We start from the raw sequence: 18,005 nt of genomic DNA on the forward strand, positions 1-18,005 counted from the left end.
TGCAGAAATAAATTGCTTGAAAGATAGTTTTCTGAAAGGTTCTTTTCTTCAAAAGGATAGTGACATGCAAGAGAGTAATAGGTCTAGTGCTGTAGTAACAGTCCAGAGGGGACTCCTTTAGTAATAGACACCTCGCCGCTGGTGGTAAGACTACAGCTAGTTAGGGCTTTTTAGAAAATTACAAGACTGTTTATTGCTGCCTTGCTTAAAAAAAAAAAAATCCCCCCCCAAAAGGAAATGCTAAAGTCCTACTAAATATTCTTACTAAAGCTTGGTATACCTTTTGGTATACTTCAGCCCTTTTGCCCTTTTTTGGGCCCCTCACTACATGAAGGACATCAAAGTGCTCGAGCGTGTTCAGAGAAGGGCAACAAAGCTGGTGAGGGGTCTGGAGAACAAGTCTTACGAGGAGCGGCTGAGGGAGCTGGGGATGTTCAGCCTGGAGAAGGGGAGGCTCAGGGGAGACCTTATCGCTCTCTATAGGTACCTTAAAGGAGGCTGTAGAGAGGTGGGGGTTGGTCTATTCTCCCACGTGCCTGGTGACAGGACGAGGGGGAATGGGCTAAAGTTGCGCCAGGGGAGGTTTAGGTTGGATGTTAGGAAGAACTTCTTTACTGAAAGGGTTGTTAGGCACTGGAATGGACTGCCCAGGGAGGTGGTTGAGTCACCATCCCTGGAGGTCTTTAAAAGACGTTTAGATGTAGCCCTTAGTGATATGGTTTAGTGGAGGACTTGTTAGTGTTCGGTCAGAGGTTGGACTCGGTGATCTTGGAGGTCTCTTCCAACCTAGACGATTCTGTGATACCTGTCTGGACTAAAAAATAATAAAATCACATGTGTAAAACAGATGTTTCTGTGTCTGTTTTCTCTGTGAGGGCAGGTCAATATTTTATCTTGGGAAAGCCAGTATCCTGAAACAGAAGTCTCAAAAAATCTTTCCTTTTCTGTTTCCATCATCTCATCTAAGACAGCAGCTCAGCATCATGCTTATTTTCATTGCATATAAACATGTAAGTTTGCCAAAATACTTTTAAAAACCTGAGAAAGTAAATCCTCACAAAATGATGTGGGAAAAATCCATCTGACCACCTATGAATTTAACACAATGTGATGGAAGATTACTAACTTTCCTAGTCAGTGATAGAGCTGCTAAAAAACAGAAAACAAAGATATCTTTCCTTCATAGCTTACTGAGATTTACGCAGAATTTAGTTGCCTAAGCTCCAAACTGCGATCTTGAGAACAACTACTCGGTTGCAGTCCTGAACTCCATTTGTGCCATCTTTTATCTTCTTTTCTAGATTTTCTGTCATTTGGCTTTAATATTGTGGAGGCCTGCAAACTGTGCTTGCTAGACTAGACGTGTGAAAAAGGCAGAGTGGGTGAGTGGCTCTAACAAAACACGCTCACCTGGCCAAGGAGCGGTGCCTGCCAGCTGGGGATGTCAACGAGCAAATGCAATTGCACTACTAGGACATTCTCAGCATATAATTTTTCATAAAGTACTTTTTTCCCCCTTGCAAATCCACTTGTCACCTCAGAATGTGAGGTAATAAATAATCCCACAGTCACTACCTGTAGTGCTGTATGTATTCTGTCATGCTGGTTCAGTTGGTCTTACAGAATTTGTATTGGAGAAAAGCAATTACAAACCACTCTTGCCTTAAATGAAAGAAAAGGCAGTAGGAAGAGCTAAAAGACGGGAGTTATATTGTGTTGCCATCTTTGAGAAAATCAGTATCATTGATATACACTTATTTATATCCTACAACTGATACTGAAAAAAGCACAAACTCACAACTCCAAGAATTAGTTCACAGTAGGCTTAAATTTCATGTGGGGCTCTGCCAAAATACTAACACAGATTTTAAACATCATTTATTATATTTGTTTCTTATTCAAAGGTGGTGATGGGTCTCATTATTGAACATTCCATACGTTTCATATACGACAGTAACTGGTGTTTATAGTAGATAGTTGAGTGTTGACAGAGTAGGATCCCAATTTATGTAAGGCACTGATTTTGAATAGGCCACACTTGATATATTTGCCCTTTTTAGGAAAGCACTTTCTCTTGAACAGCTTTTAGCTATAAAATAAAGAACAGAATGCTTTACGTAAGCAACAGATAACCTCTTTTTTTTCCAAACAACTTATACAACAACTTGCTAAAGGGGGTAAAAACAACAATCAAACCACAGAGCAGTTAAATAATAGTCTGTGACAGAACAGTTAAAGAAAGGTGTCTTATTACTCCTTTTTCTTTTCTGTGAATGGTTAATAACATCTGAAGCATAGTGTGTCTTAGCTGCTGCACAGGACACAGAGAGCACTCAAACAGCATTTCTCTGAGATACACTCCTGAAGGGAGTGCTAATTTCTGGTGTGTTTGCTGGGGCCGATGTAGCTCCATGCACACTACCCTTAAGAGACCTGTTTCAGAAGCAGGGACAAACTGGAAAAAAGCACTCTCCTCTGAGGGACCACGGAGAGGTCAACTGTGTAGTACTAGGGTGACTTTTATTGCTTCACACAAAAAGGACTTAGGTGGCTACTTGGGGCTACCTAGCTAATGCTTTTCTTCTGGAACTTAATAACAGTCAATTGAAGTTAATCAGCACAAACCACACTTCAAGCAATTTGTTGACTTTGCTATAAATTCTGTGCATTAGTAAAATGTACCATCATTTTCAAGCAAAAGATATTCCCCAAATCAGGAGAGACTTTTGCTTCAAAAATTATGTAAATGGCCCAAACACACTGTAATCAGCCTATAAAAACCAAACTAACCAAAAAAAAGCCATTTAAAATTATGTCCACTCAGTAACTGGTACAGAAGCCCTTCAAAGAAGCAAAAGCCCAGCACAATACAGTGAGTGAAGTTACATGGGTTATGGTATGCAGTATGTCAGATTGCGTTGTGATAGTGAAATATTCAGGCTTTAAAGATTAGTGAATCACTGACAAATTCCTTACAGGATGAAACAAGTTTCACTTGGGAAGAGCTTCAACTCCTACTTGCTCTCTCTCTAATCTGAGCATTGGAAAAAGTAGGATGATCAATTTACCTTGAGGTTTTCTAACAAATTTAAAATAAGTCAAAAAGATGAGCATTTTTAGAAGTGTTTTTGTTGTTTAGGAGTCCTGCCTGGCAACAGTTTGTGCCCACAATATAATCCACTTTCTTGTATATCTCTTACCTAAAAGTCTCTCAATTTGATGGTGCAGCTTTCAATTTAAAGACAAAATAAACTTCACATCTTAAATGGTCTTTTCATTCCTAGCAGAAACTGGTACTTTTGGAATGTCTGGCAAGAGCCTAGTGTCTAATGGCTCTGAAAAACACCATTGCAGTTACTCTACAAAAGGATAAATAAAGCTGCATAGGGAGCCCATTGAAAATGAAATGCACTTGAGATGTGCCCATGGTGTACAAGTGGCAGCCCACAAGCTGAGTCCTAGCTCTCTAGAATCTCTGAGCTGCAACCCAGTGCTGTTTCTGCTGTGGCTAGAAGAGACCAAAGCCAGCTGTGAGGGCAGTGCATCTCCAAGGACAAAACACCTTTTTGTGGGCTTGCACACAACCAGTCTTTCAGCTGCTGAGCTGCAATCATCTCATTCATCTTTGCCTGCAAATAAGGTCCAAACAATGTTATCACATCGCTGCCTGAGAGTCATCTCCTTGGTTAAAGCACATTTGTCACCCATTGCACAGATTCCTGGTCTCTCCAGACGTTACCAGCCTCAGATTAAACAGCTGGTATTGGAACAATGCAAAGACACAAAAATGTAAGCCACCTTAAATCTGTGCAACTAAGTCAAGAGCGAATTAACTGAGGACAGAAGTCCCCCGAGTGGTGCACGCAGTGGGTCGTGTACGTCTGACATTACTCAGCAGAACGCCACCGGCTGAGCGCAAGGTATCCGTCAATCACCGGCTGAACTTCACAAAGCCAGAAACCACACCGCACTGCCTGCTTCCCAGGACACGCAAAATCCAGACTTGGGCCCAGCCCGGGTCATGTCCCACAGTGATGCACTATGCTATCTCAGAAAAACGCACCTAAAGGAATTGTACATTTTGTGAAGCTTCCTTGAGGCATTAGTTTAATTCTGTTTGTCAGACAAATGAGGTGTAATATTTTCTTCTTTAACAGCAACACCATGCAAGTCTCTCACCTTTTAATTTGAAGCCAGAAGTTATCCTCTTGACGTACTGCTTTTCAACCCATTTAACACTACAGATAGAAAATCTGTTTGTCTCATTCCTAAAGAACATAAAAGCATGGCATCAGCAAGCAGCTTGCTTTTGAAACCGTACTTGTTCACTGGTTTCTCTGCTTTTGATAGGGATCTTTTGCTGACATCAGTGGGAACCAGTTGAGACCTCAAAGGCAGCCTGCTGGACTGAAAATCTTGAGATGTGTGTCTGGTTTACCAGTGATTCACTCTGTCATGACCAGAAAGTCATTGAGGCTCTTATCTGATCATTTGTCATTATTAGACAGAGATAATGAAGCCTGAAGTAGGGAAATAAGTGCCCGCAACCAGCAGAGCCATTGCAGCCTTCGGGTGAGATCTAACACTGGAGAGGTGTACACTCACATTGGTGCTCCCCTTCAGCCCCCCCTTATGCAGCTGGGCACGGGGGTGCAGATGTGCCCTCGGGGAGCAGCTGGCACCTGCCTGCACATCAGACATACTCCCACACATCCACACTGAGGGGCAGATTCTGCCTAAATCCCTGGAAGTAAACAATCTATAGGACTCACTTGGTGTGTGTAACACCTGCTGCCTGTAGCTGCTGTCTTTTTTTCCAAAACATGGATGCAGGGGCAGTGGTTACACCCTGCTTTTACACAACAGCTCCAAGCTTGCAACACTCTCTGCTGTTGAGCTCCCCTTTCAACATCATCTAGTTTCAGGGGAGGCACAGAAGCAAGGGCAAAGATTTGGCATTTGGAAGGGCGAGGGCAGGCAAGGACACCTGGAGGGGAAGGAACGGGGACTGCCACCAGCGGAAGGCAGCTGCCTGGGGCCAGCACAGACGTTGAGCGCTGTGTGTTCCTGCGGGAGAAAGACGCCGCAGCAGATGGTGGCTCACTAGAAACAGAAGCAGCTGGTATGGAAACAGGATGTGGCATCAAGGGTTGGTTCAACTCAGAAACAAGCTGTCCCTAGCTGAGCTCTGGCTTGATTGAGAAATGAGAAACCTGGGTTAATTTCCCAGAGTGTGAGAGGGTTCAAACCTACACACCCCACTTTCCCAGGGAACAGCAACCTCCATGCCATCAAATAACCTGGAGAGAAGGGATGGGAGGAGGAGGTGGTGAGATGAGCTCCCTGCATGTGCAAAGATCCAATTCCCCTTACGGCGACTGCAGCAGTGTTTCCGTGCAGCCAAGTACACAAATCCAGGCTGCTGAGAACAGCAGTAAGCAGGAAGGAGTGGGGCTGTTCTGCTTCATGGTTGAGGTACTCAGATTCAGCCTGGGGTCCTGGGTGCCCTCCTTCGGCAGTAGTCCTGCACTTCAGACGATCACTAAAACAATGGTGACTAAAGTTAATAATTATAATTAAAACAAAAAAATAAAGGGAAAAAGAAAATACCAGACTGAAAGCACATAGCAGGAGAAAAATTGGTAATTTACAATACAGCAAACTCTTAAAATCCTCTTAGGAGACTTCAGGACCATTACAACTGACAAAGAATATGCTCGTTCCATTATATATATGTGAACCTGCCCTTCTCCAGCGTTGAGCTGCCCCAATAGCTGCTGGAGCTGGTATCTCAGATGGCAAGCTCCTTTAGCCAGGCACTCATCCGGTGCGTCAGAGCCCAGCACAGCTGACAGGTGACACTAGTACAGCACGCACATTTCAAACCAACTTTCATTTTTGAAATTCAGCTATTGGATAAGGCATTTTAGAACCTCTGTGATAATTAAAGTTTACATACCCAGTAAATAAAATTAACCTAAAGAACTACATTAAGCACTGCCTGAACTGCAAATCCACCCTTGTCTAGTCCAGAGCTGGAAACCACTACTGTCATCACACCCCTTAGCAAGACAGAAGGTTTTGAATATTCCTTCCTTCTCTTTTCATAGGAAGATTGTCAGAAAGACATTTTATTGTCCAAAGCATAATCATTTTGGTTACAAGGCACACTCTGTACAAAAAAAAAAAAAGAAAAAAGCACGACATATTTGCAGTATGTTTTATAAACACTAAATTATATACTATTTTCTTGAGTGGTCGACTTAGAAAAAACATATTTGCATATGCTGAAGGTATAGCCTTTATATTTAAGGTGCTGTATTTTTGAGAAATACTGAATTTGGAAATGCAAGGAGAAAAAGAACCAAGCCTGCAGTTCCTTACGAGATGTAGCTCAGTGCAAGATAACATCTGGTTACCGGAAGAAAAGTGTAATTGCATTAAATAGAATTTGTAAGATCCTGTTCAAATTGCATCAGCTTACTGAGAGCAGTGATTCTTGAGCAGAGGAGGGCTGTTATTCACTGGAGGGCTACTCAGCGGGAAGCTTTGCTTTCAGCTGCTCACCTCAATATAATGTTTTACATTAATGCCTAACAACTGCATCTGCTGCCACTGCTCTAAACACAGTAAGGAATTGGGAACAATAGGACAAAAACGTTTCTGAGATTAATTGAAGAACAACTGTCCATGGAAGCCTTTCTTGACTAAATTATGATCTCCAGGGAGATCATCTTCCATCTTCCAGATGGAAGCCTCCTGTGAAGAGCGGTAGCCCTTTTAGAAGCAGCTTCATGTGACTGCAGTTGGTACCTGTCAGGTAATTCTCGCTCTCTGTACATCTGATTGAGAATAGTGACGTGCATTCTCATCTTCAATTCCACTGACAATGAAACCCGCCCCCCCAAACAGTGTTTCAATTCCCTAGATGTCTCCCATTCTGGAAAAGAAACAAACCCAGCACGTTACTGTAAAAATAAATAAAAAACTGCAACTTTACAAAAAGAATGCTACTTTTATTTTCAAATGCTGTAAAAAGCCTCATATAAATTTTATAATGCTTCTATGTAACCCTCCCAACCACAACTAATGAAACAGTCTAGGAAAAATATAGCAGTTGCCATTTTGACTCCAAGAACGAGCTGCTGTAATATATCAACATTAAAAGGACAAGGTACAGTATGTTACAATGCTTGTAATTGCTCATATTGAAAAAGTGAGAGCACTTCCTAAGCATTAGAGTATAACTGGGCTAAACTGCAGTATTCCCTACTTGCTGTTGCAGAGGAGGAAAGTCACCTTGTTACAAGGAGCCGACACAACACCCTTTGTACTGCTTATGCCCATTTCTCTTAGTAGTGTGGAGAGCTTTCAGCAAGCCCCTTTGCACTTTGGTGAATTCACCCATATCAGATGCTATTATTCCATACTGTATCCAACCACTCAGCTGTTTAACAATTGACCTATAAAACTAACATGTAACACTCCAGCAAGGCAAATTTAACAGTGCAAATGCAGTATCAACAATATTTGATTTGTGAATGCTGGCAATTTTTATTATTTTAACTCCTTTTGCAAGTGAATGAACCTCTGCATATGTCCTATACCTAAGGCCACGCATTCATGCTGATTAGAGATGGAACAAAGTGCAAAAGCTCAGATGTGTTTTCTAATTCAAACTTCCTCCCCAGTTTCAGCGTATTCAGATCCAGAATTTAGATTCAGGCTCACTACTTCCATTGATGCACTCAGGTTTTCCCTACTGGAATAGGTTAACTTCCCAGCAAACCTCTGATAAGAATTTGCTTACAAAATTCCACATTTCAACAAAAGTTAACAAATCATACTTCCACAAAATAAATTTTCACATGGTTGCAATCATCAAGCCATTTCAGGATCTTTGGTACTCCAAGAATAAGAAAAATAAATGGCACAGTGACAAACAACACCAAAGGAGAAAAAAATAAAAAAAGACAAATGACCATCCAAAGGAATAAGACAAAAATAAAGCAAAACGATATGTTGCACTTCCATTTTTTGAAAGCCAGTGTAGATTAACCTTCTGTTCTTTTTAATCTATTATAGTGTCACAGTTTTACCTTTGAAAAAAAATAAAAAAGTCTATAATCCTAAAAGCAGTAGTTAACATTTTGTTGGACTTGACTTATTGATTAAAATAATTGTTTCCAAAGAAATAAATTCAACTACCACAATACAGGAGTTTATGCTAAATAGGCTGCAGGCTGTTTCCTGAAGGATACAACTCCTATGTGAGCACTGATATGTTTAATTATCTGCAATTTTAAATGCGTATTATCTTTAGTGTTATGAATATAAGGGTTCAGCTGTTTCCCAAGTTTGTAAACCAGTGAGTATGTACAGACATCGTTTATTAGATAGCTTTAAATTAAGAGTGTATTTATCTCCCTCCTGCAAACCCTGCAGGAAAAAAAAAAACAGTATTACTGAGCATTTGCAGTTTCCATGAAATTGATCTTGTCTTAGCAAAGTAACTGCGGGTAACTGCGGTCTTTTGAAATGTGTTGTTCACAAGAATTCCACTTCTGGTGCATATAGTGACCCCATGAATGAGATTGGAAATTAAAACTAAGAAAAAATCTTTTTTGAATAGCAGTACCCTTTGAGGCAAAGTCTGCATCTTGTATATATTCTGCCCAATCTCCCCCATCTTGGTAGAAGGGACTGAATGTCAGGAAAGGAATTTCCTTTTCTCAGAAGCCTCAGAAGCTGCTATGCCAGTGGCAGAAAGAAATGCAAAAGTATAAAAAGGTGGATTTAAGTTACTGGCTTTGGACAGTCTCTGGATGGACACAGTTGACCTTCACTACATTGCATTGACATGGCTAAAGACAACACCAGAGAATTTCTGAAGGATCTTGTCCCAGGAGCAGTAAAGAGGTGTTAATTAGTGCAAGGTTTGTGAAGAAAAACTAGGAGATCACATAGTTGTTCCCACTTAAATTGAACATTTAGGCAAAGTTTAGCTCAGCCATAATCTGACTTTATAAATTGGGTGGGCCCTGAAGCACTGGATACTCTTCTTTGATGAACTGAACGCTATTTCTTTTGTAGAAAAGCAGCATAAGTAGCAGATGTTAGATGTTTGAAGGAAGATAAAGTATTGGAGGAAAGGCATCACTGAAGGCCTTGAAGAAATTAGCAGCTGTTGGATCAGGGAAGACTACATACATTGTCAGTAAGCTGCTGATGCACAGAAATTTTTCTGGTAAATTGACTTTTATGCAACAGATGAACACTCCAAAGTACGTTTTTGAAGCATACAAATAATTCAGAACAGCTGAACAGCTCAGAACATACCATGGTGCCTAACAGCAATAAATATTTCTGTAAAAGCTTTATAAATAGTCACTTCCATTTTGCTGTAAAAGTCAGTCTAATGGAGTCTTCCCTGCCACGTGCCAAAACATCCTGTGCTTCACTCTGATGGGTGTTGTGGGGGCTTTAGAATGCCTTTCATTTGTGTTCAAAGGAGGAAGGCAGTGACAGTGATTCTGCTCGTTGAATTACTGGTGAATTGTTCATTGCCGTAAGTCTCTTTTGTAATCAGAAAATGATACCAAAGTTTTCCGCTGTATTGTGATAGATTCAAAGTACTGCAGATAATATGCTAGTACAGGCAGGGATGTAGCTGAGGAAGAAAATCATAGCCAGTACACAGTTTTCTGCTTCGGTTTCCTTGACCCAGGGGAAGGAGACCCCTCTCTACTGTCAGTTTGTCACCATCTTGCAGAGTGGGGAGAACAGGTGTAGGTGCTCTGCCTGGTTCAGTCGCAGTTGTTCGTGGTTCCTGGTAACTGGGCTTCAGAAGACTCAGCTGATCCCTTATAATCCCATGGTCCACATTAGGAAGAGACGCTAGAAAAAGCTGGAGCCCACAGAAGAGTGAGTCCAGCTGGGCACTCCATTTCCTCTGGTTCAGCAGAGGCTGCTACAGGTATCCTGGAAAGGAAAGGGTGCAACAGCATCCCTTCTTGGAACTTCTTAGGGAGATGAAAAAGAAAAAGCAGCCATTTGATCACTTCTCTAGGATAAGTTTTTCTCGCACAGAAAAGGATATTTTAAATTCTCAACAGCAAGATTATCTGCCTTCCAACAGAGGCTGAAATGCAATCCTGAAAACTGCCATATTTTCAGAACTTGGTAATGGAAAAAACAAATCTGTTAAAAGTTTTTGTCATTGTTACTCAGATTCCCTTTTTTCTTCTGAAGTTGTCAACAGGTATCATCATCATGAACAGTATCATCATCTTCAGTGATAGGACCCATTAATTATCAATTAAAGCAGAAATGTCACTATACAGATCACAGGGACCATCTTCCTGCCCCACATCCCCCACAAAAAGGGACAATCTGCTCACAAAACCCTCCAGCGGGGAGCAACGAGGCTAGGCAGGGTACAAGTAGGCCCCACAGGACACTGCTATTTAGAATAATCCAATATTGCCACACTCATGGGGTATATCTGCAGACCACAACTGGAACACCCTTAAGCAACTGCTCAGAGAATTTTGAAAACGTGGGCAATGTTTTTTTTTGTTTTTTTTTTTTTTTTAATACTGCATATCTAAAACCCACTAGGTAAGCAGTATGATAACAATACTGCGTAAAATGATGTGTTTTACTCCTGGGTGGATTAGACAGTTTACAGTACAAACAAAGCCACAGGACAGAGAGGCATAATTAACCATTATACACACATAGGCAGTGCAGTTACAAAGGGATGTACGTTCCTTTTATTCCAGTACCTTTGTATAATAAAGTTAACAAAAATATTCAAATATTAAAAAAAAAAGAAAAAAGCCAGCTGGCACTGCCAACTAATTCCTGTAGTAGTCTTAGAAATCCTAATCCTGTAGAATTTCCTTGTGAAATTGATGCGCACCAGTCAATGTGTTGATAACTAACGCCAAGCGGGTCTGGTGATGCAACTACCTGAGGTTTGTGTTTTTATTTCTTCTGTGGGTCTGGGTTTTGTTTCACAAATTCCCAGCTTTCATGTAGGTAGGGATCGAACCACGCTGCGTGAGCCCTTCAAACCTCTTGTAGGTATAATTGAGGAAAACCCAGTCTTTGGATTTGTAGTCAGGCTCCGTTGTGTTTGGCACTAGAATTCAGATACAAAAGTAAAAATCAATCAATCAAACAAACAAACAAACAAAACACAATTAAAAACAGTGTTGTTTCTGAAAGGACTTTTCACACATCAACAGTCCTGAACTTGTATTTCCCTACTCATCAGAAATTCCTTGAAAAAATCCTGTTTCTAATCAGGTCAGCTGCCTTCTGTCATTAATATAAGTGTTACTTACATTAGTTTAAAGTAGTTTAAAAAGTAACTAATAAGTGACTTAATAGTCACTTAATTTCAGCGTGCATCTCTGAAGTGAAAGAAGTTTGGTTTTGTTTGTTAATGGTTATTTTCTTCTGTATGTGTATATACCATAAGCTCCCATACATTGAGAGGAACCTCTTAAACAACTATGGCGTATATAATTAAAAGAAACAAAACATTTAGAATGCTCCATGCACAACGAATGCAGGAATACACATGGTGTTATCCTCACCACAAACAGAAGAAAGTTTTATCCAGGTTCTCCCAAGAGAACTACATACATGAAGCACATGTTCCTTTTCTAGGCCTTCTGCCTGGTTATAGCTTCTGCGAGGCTCATATAGCTAGCGGGAGATCTAGTCACGTTTTATTTTGTGAGCAGCCCGCACAGCTAGTGTGCTGAACACTGACATTCACTGCAGAAGGCTCCTATATTCAGCACTCAGGTTGCTGCTTTTAGAGTTCTACAATAGCATTTTCAACTCTAGTTGCCAAAAATGCTGATCTCCAAGTTTGTATTTGGGTATCTAGATGTACATTTTCAGTTATACAGTGGGTCTGAGATGCCAAAACCAATACAAATGCACTTGGTGTTACCTAAATACGGGAATAGCTAACAGGCACTGGAGAGGCACTGTTTGGCATAAAACTAAAAAAAAAAAAAATTAAAGGTCAAAAGCAAATCAGTGCAGACTGTTTTTATCAGAATTTTTTTAGACAGACTATATGGTAGAAAACTGTACTGCTTTTGGCGCTCACTACATATGCAAACCATTTTCATTAATATACTTAACTGTTCCAATCTTTTTTTCCCCTAAAGTTTTAAGGAAGTAGAAGCTATGAGAAGTCATACGTTTAAATTTGTTTTTGAAAGAGAATCTCTAGATCAAGCCTCTATATATTACCTTGACTAGGACATCAGAAAAGTTAATAAAAACAACAAGAATGAACGAACTCATGAAGCATTCTGGCACATTATAGATAGAAATTTGGAATTTACAGTGGCAGTCTCACCTGGCTGTAAAATATCAGATTCAGGAAACTCATCGAAGTTGGATGTATCATCAATACTTTTGATTTCTATAGGGATTGCAGCTGGTCTTTCCCTGTAGATAGACATAAAAGAATAGTAAGAAAAAAAAAGATACATTAAGTTCCATTTCTTTTAACTTAGTTTTTTACAGTTACAACATCCTTGTAATTTAAAGCACAAAGCTTCCATGAGAGATGCATCTGGCCTGTCTACTTTCTGACATCATGGCAACGTTCATTAATTTCCTATCTAGCATTAGCATCTTCTTGGCAAACTTGGGGAAAACATGCTTTTCCATTAGCTGAAACAGCATTCCACACTCATCTGCTATACAGCTATTACTATCTTTGATGTCACCAAGAACCACAGTGGTTACCTTCATTTCTTAAATCCTGCCTACCCAGCCAAGCAGGATTTTACTCGCAATTGAAGCCATTAGACATGTTGCTTTACAATTCCAGTACCCATCAGCCTGGAACTCATCCAAACGCCTTTTGACTGTAGCTCCCATTTCTGATGCTCAGTTGTCAGTATCTCTCATCCAAAATGAGTTGAGTCACACGTTACTGATTTATTAGCTTAACAATCACACAGTCCTTTAAAAAGTTTTAAGGTAGCTTTTGGAGTTACTTCAGTGATCTGTCCCACAAAAGCATTCAAACTGGAACATGGCACTGTGGGGGAGTTATTAATTTACAGCTGTAAAATTATTACAGCTCTGATTATTACAATTACAATTAAATCCACTTCTGGGTGGAATGGGGAAACCCTTTTGCCACATTGCCAAATGTGGCATGAACAGGTAAGTCACTGCTGTTGCTGCTCATTAATGTTTCCCACACTGAAAAGATAAGTTACATGAAGCTTTCTTTCCACAACAGAAGAAATGAGAAGTACATGAGCTGGACAATCACACGCCCACTGTGTGGATTTTCATATGCAAAAGTGCAGTATTCCTGAAAGAGCAGACTACCTCAAGCATTAAGAAGGGCTGAAGAGTAGCTATTACTGTAGCTGAAAACATCTGTGTGCCCAAAGTCTGCTTTGAAGGTGCTACCACTGCATGTACACACAGATGTAGCTCAGCATCTGCACGCACAAGCTCAGGCTAGACCTGGTATGGCTGCCTCGGCAGGGCCTCTACCCAGGCTTGGCCAGCAGAATTTATGCCACTGAGGCTGCCATTCTGAGGTGAGTCAGTGCCTCTGCCCAGCGCCCTGTAGACATACCGGTTCCCTCAGGTGCAAAGACATACCCTGCATTTTCCTCCTACTTGCTGCCTTTCGTCTTCATTCATCTATTTCCCCTGCATTTTTGGGGCAGAGTTTGCTTTTCTCTTGCTCCTATTACAAAAAATAGTGAATTATAGCAACAGCTGCATTTCCCATTACTGATGGAAGAGGAGCTCTCTGACAATATCAGAGCATAAATCAGGAATAACTTGACCACTCTACCACATTTTTTTTTTCTATCCTGGGCAATCTGGGCCAACCTGAGAAATCTCAGGACAGTAAACTCTGATCAGATCTATGAATTACAGCACAGCCTGAAAACCTTGGCTGTCACGCGCTATTGCCAGTAGTGCATTTCAAAATAAGAGGTAAATTGAAGAGAATTATTCTTGCCATCGTAGTGCATGAAATTTTTGCTTTCATGGCTGCTATGCTCTCTATAGAATATGTATGTATATATATGTATACACATATGTACCTGATATGTCCCCAGTCCACGCCTTCAAAAAATGGATGACTTTTTATTTCCTCTACTCCATTACTACCAATTCTGTTTTCTGAGTCAGTACAAAACCTGAAAAGGTGGAAAAATAAAGAGAATATTACAATAAACGCAGAGAGAAGCAACAGCGAATAACTGTGCCATGGTATCCTATATCAGGAATTTGAGCAAGTTCTTTTAAATTGCTGTATTTTCCAAGTAACGTAAAAGTAGCCCATTGCATCTAGGAGATGAGGGGAAATAGCAGAAGTAGAATATTGTTAACATTCCCAAAAATGAAGGTCATGATGACAGTAACTTGCACCTTTTCTAATGATATTCCGATCTTCAAGTTTAGTTAAAAGTTACTGCATGTTCTAGTCTTGCAAGATTAGTTTGGAATAGAAACTCTTATGTCCCTACTACTGAAAACTCCTTTGCACATTCTCAACTATTTAAAATCCATGTTTTAAAGTCAAACTAATAGGAACATAGACACCATGTGATAGAAGACTACTCTCACGTGACATTTTGGAAGTAAGGTGAGCCAACACAAATTCAGAACATGCCATGTCCAAAAAATACCCTACTCTCCCCGTCATTCCGAATTCCCTCCCCTCAGAGGTCTAGGTGCTGGTGGCATGAAGATCCAAGGCCTCTCTCTGATATGGTCCAACTGCACAGTCTTGGCTCAGACTCCTGAATAAACTCTCAATCTGAGAGAAGAAGCTGTGAGAGTCTGTAGAGACACGATAAGAAAGGTGAAAATGAAGACAGAGATAAGACTCTTGAGATGGGGACAGTTACCAGCTGAGGTAGGCAGAAGGATAAACACCAACAAGGAAAAGGATAAAACCCTGAAGAAAAAAAGAGGGAGGAGGAGGTTCTCAAATAGCACCTTGGTGACATCAGGGATTTGTACCAGGGAGCAGCAAAGGCTGACTCTCTTCTCCTCTGGACTGATGCCTATCTGACTGGAAAAGACTCTTAAGCATTTCATCAAGGAGATAGTAAGCATGCCAATGCTTAGCCTAGGAGTTCATTAAGCCCTAGCTACATTTTGCAAAGATGTAATTGCTTTATATTTTTACACTGTCCTTGCAGAGTCTCTTTGAGGATGGCAAAAGGTGTCAGAAGTAACACAGAGGGAGGTTTACAATAACGGAGGAAAACATATCCATGTGAAACAAAGCTTGATTTTGCCAAGTGTGGAGTCCCCATCAACCTACTGGAAGTGGACATGGGCCTCTTGGCGCTCTTTAAGTGAACTGACCTTCGTTACATGAAGTATTGCTTGCTTGAATGTGCAGAGCCTCTAATAAGTGATTTAGTCATCCTGCTATTATATCTCTCTCCATACAATCTCACCATCCAGATTCACAAGGCACTTCTCACATCATGTACACCTCAATACAAAAAAGGTCATCTTCTCACTGCTTAGTGAAATCTTCTGCAAGGATTTTAGTAATGTAGCAAGTCAGGCTATAAAACTGTCTCCAATTATAGACTGTAATGTTCTTTTATTTGTGGTAGCGACACTTGGGAAATAACTGCTCCTATTTCTACTATAGTCCAGCCAGGTGGTGGATGCCAAGTACTAATAATAGACCTCAAACTTTGTAATAACAGTTAGCCAGACCAGGTCTCAGGCTTTGTCTGAACTTGACCTTATTTTAGTTGGGTTTTATCCATATCCACAAAAATAAAACTTTAGCTTTGTCTGCAATAAATTCTAGCTCTTAGCCCTGCCTATAAAAGTATAGTCCCCTTTTTGCCTGTAACAAAATCGTGTAAGCTTGTAATACTATATTTAAAAACAAAACAAAATAACACATTAAGGCCATAAAGCATTTGCCCCTCCAAATCTATCAGGAAAACAGAGCATTTCTGCCTGACCTTGACATCAAAACCCCTCACAAAACTTCAGTGCAAGCTGAATGGATTAAAAACTAGCGTTTTGGAAAACATGAGTAAATCCAGAACATCCAAATGTTTCCTTTACTGTTAAAAATGTTGGTGAGTGGTTGTTTTCTAAGTCCCTTTGAGGGGAAAAAAAATAAGGGTCAATCACTTTTTTTTTCCCCCTCCCCCAGTGTTCTCTTTCTCTTAACGCAGCAGTACAAATCAAGATCACTACAGCTTATTCCTTCATGCTAAACAGATGGCAAAAGGAAAAAGACTGAAAAATTCATCAAGGAAGGCGACACAGAAGAAACCAATTTTCCCCCCAGTCTAGAGCTTCCTTCATGCAGAACAGAAAGTTAAGTTAATGGAAGATGACTATGTCTGGGTGAGTAGCTAGGAGTGGGCTTTTATTACTGACCTTAGAATTAAATCCTTTGCTTTCTCTGAAATGGGCACCTCTGGAGGAAATACCAACGTTTCTTTCCAATTCATAACTTTCCTGTAAGTTTCTTGCGGTGTTTCTGAACAGAAAGGTGGATACCCTGCACAAACATTAAAAAAAAAAAGAACAAGCTTTTCCCAGAGTAGGAGACTGTCAAGGGGGGAGCACTGTCTGAAGTAACAATAAATGCTAGCTGCTGGCCCTCCCTTGGCTCTGCTTTTGCTACTGTGGCTCCCAGATCTAAAATGTTGTGGGAGCCAAAAGTTCTCTTTTATAGTACTACATTAAAAGTTGATTTTGGTACTATCAGGTAAGAAAACAAAACCTCAGAAGCATTTAATAGTGAATAGTTAGTTATTCACTGGAACTACTAACTGAGGCATTACCTCTTGCTGTCTTCTTGGAAAGATGGGAGGACTTTAAAGTTTTCTGCAAGCAGCGTTTGGGGCTCACTTCAGGAAGTAGTAAATAAAATCCTATTACCTGCACTATACAGATCATACTAGGTGAACTAACAGACCCTGTTACCTTTGAATCCTCTGAATGATTCTTAGGGCTGCAGTCTTTAACGTACCTATTAGCATTTCATACATGATCACTCCCAAAGACCACCAGTCACAGAGTTTATTGTACCCAGTCTGCATAAATACTTCCGGTGCAATATAATCTGGGGTCCCAACAGTAGAATAAGCCTGGAAAAAAATGAATAAGTTCTTTTAAAAATTAATGCTACCTTTTTTCCACTTTGCAAAACTTTTTTTCCTGGGGATTCATATATAGTATCTTGTTTTTTGGATGGACAAGAATACTGAATCTGACAATTCACAATATCTAAAATCCCAAGAAGATTATTCTTTTACATGAGAAAACACAGATGCAGAGAGAACCTTGAACCTTGAAAGTAAATGGAAATCATCCTCCTAAGTATGGAGGAAAAAATAAAAAGTTGCACAACTTGCAATTGATGTTTTTTACAAACTACTGTTCAGTGAAAATCACAAGCAGAGCTGAAACTCTGAAATGCCATGGCTGACAGATGCTTCAGTTTGCTTTAGTTAATGCCAGAACACCCTTTATTACTTGGCCACTCTGCATTATAAACCCCTGCTGTACCACTTCAGTGCCTTTCCATAATATTCCCATTCAGCGGGAGACCAAACAAGTTTTTCCTCTGCAATTCTCTGAAAAAGAATCATGCAGCTACTCATCTTGCAGTACTGAACTGCAGGAATTAAACTTGAATTCAAACACACAGCCTCAGTCTAGGAGACATATTCAAGATACAGCTTTGCTAAGTGGCTGCTGACACCTGAGATTAGTTAGTCAAGATGCTTGTGAGAGAAACAAAATCATAAAGAAGAGCAGTGCCTTGCTAGTCACAGCTCTGAAAATAAACAAATGAAACAATTTGATTTGATTAGAATTCATGGAGTTTGAAAAGAGCTACAACTGTAACAGATGAGGGCCTTACAGATTTAAAAAACAAAACAACAAAACCAGTAGCATTAATGCCACGTTTTTATTTAATGCTTTATGTA

The 18,005-nt window shown here is 40.2% G+C and overlaps 1 protein-coding gene across 3 annotated transcripts in view; it reads right to left on the reverse strand.

The window, feature by feature from the left end:
- Positions 1-6,995: 6,995 nt before the first annotated feature.
- STK38L (serine/threonine kinase 38 like) overlaps positions 6,996-18,005 on the reverse strand; it is a 48,817-nt gene continuing 37,807 nt past the window's right edge. For all 3 annotated transcript variants that reach the window (XM_080582298.1, XM_080582300.1, XM_080582299.1), the window contains 5 exons: positions 17,042-17,159; positions 16,444-16,567; positions 14,118-14,213; positions 12,389-12,480; positions 6,996-11,146 (listed from right to left, as the gene is read on the reverse strand). In XM_080582298.1, coding sequence (XP_080438424.1) covers positions 11,019-11,146; positions 12,389-12,480; positions 14,118-14,213; positions 16,444-16,567; positions 17,042-17,159 — 558 coding nt within the window. In that variant the 3' untranslated portion in view covers positions 6,996-11,018. The remainder of the gene's footprint in view (positions 11,147-12,388; positions 12,481-14,117; positions 14,214-16,443; positions 16,568-17,041; positions 17,160-18,005) is intronic.

This window comes from Anser brachyrhynchus (assembly GCF_964034855.1).
Source record: "Anser brachyrhynchus genome assembly, chromosome: 1".
In the NCBI taxonomy this organism is placed as follows: Eukaryota; Metazoa; Chordata; class Aves; order Anseriformes; family Anatidae; genus Anser; species Anser brachyrhynchus.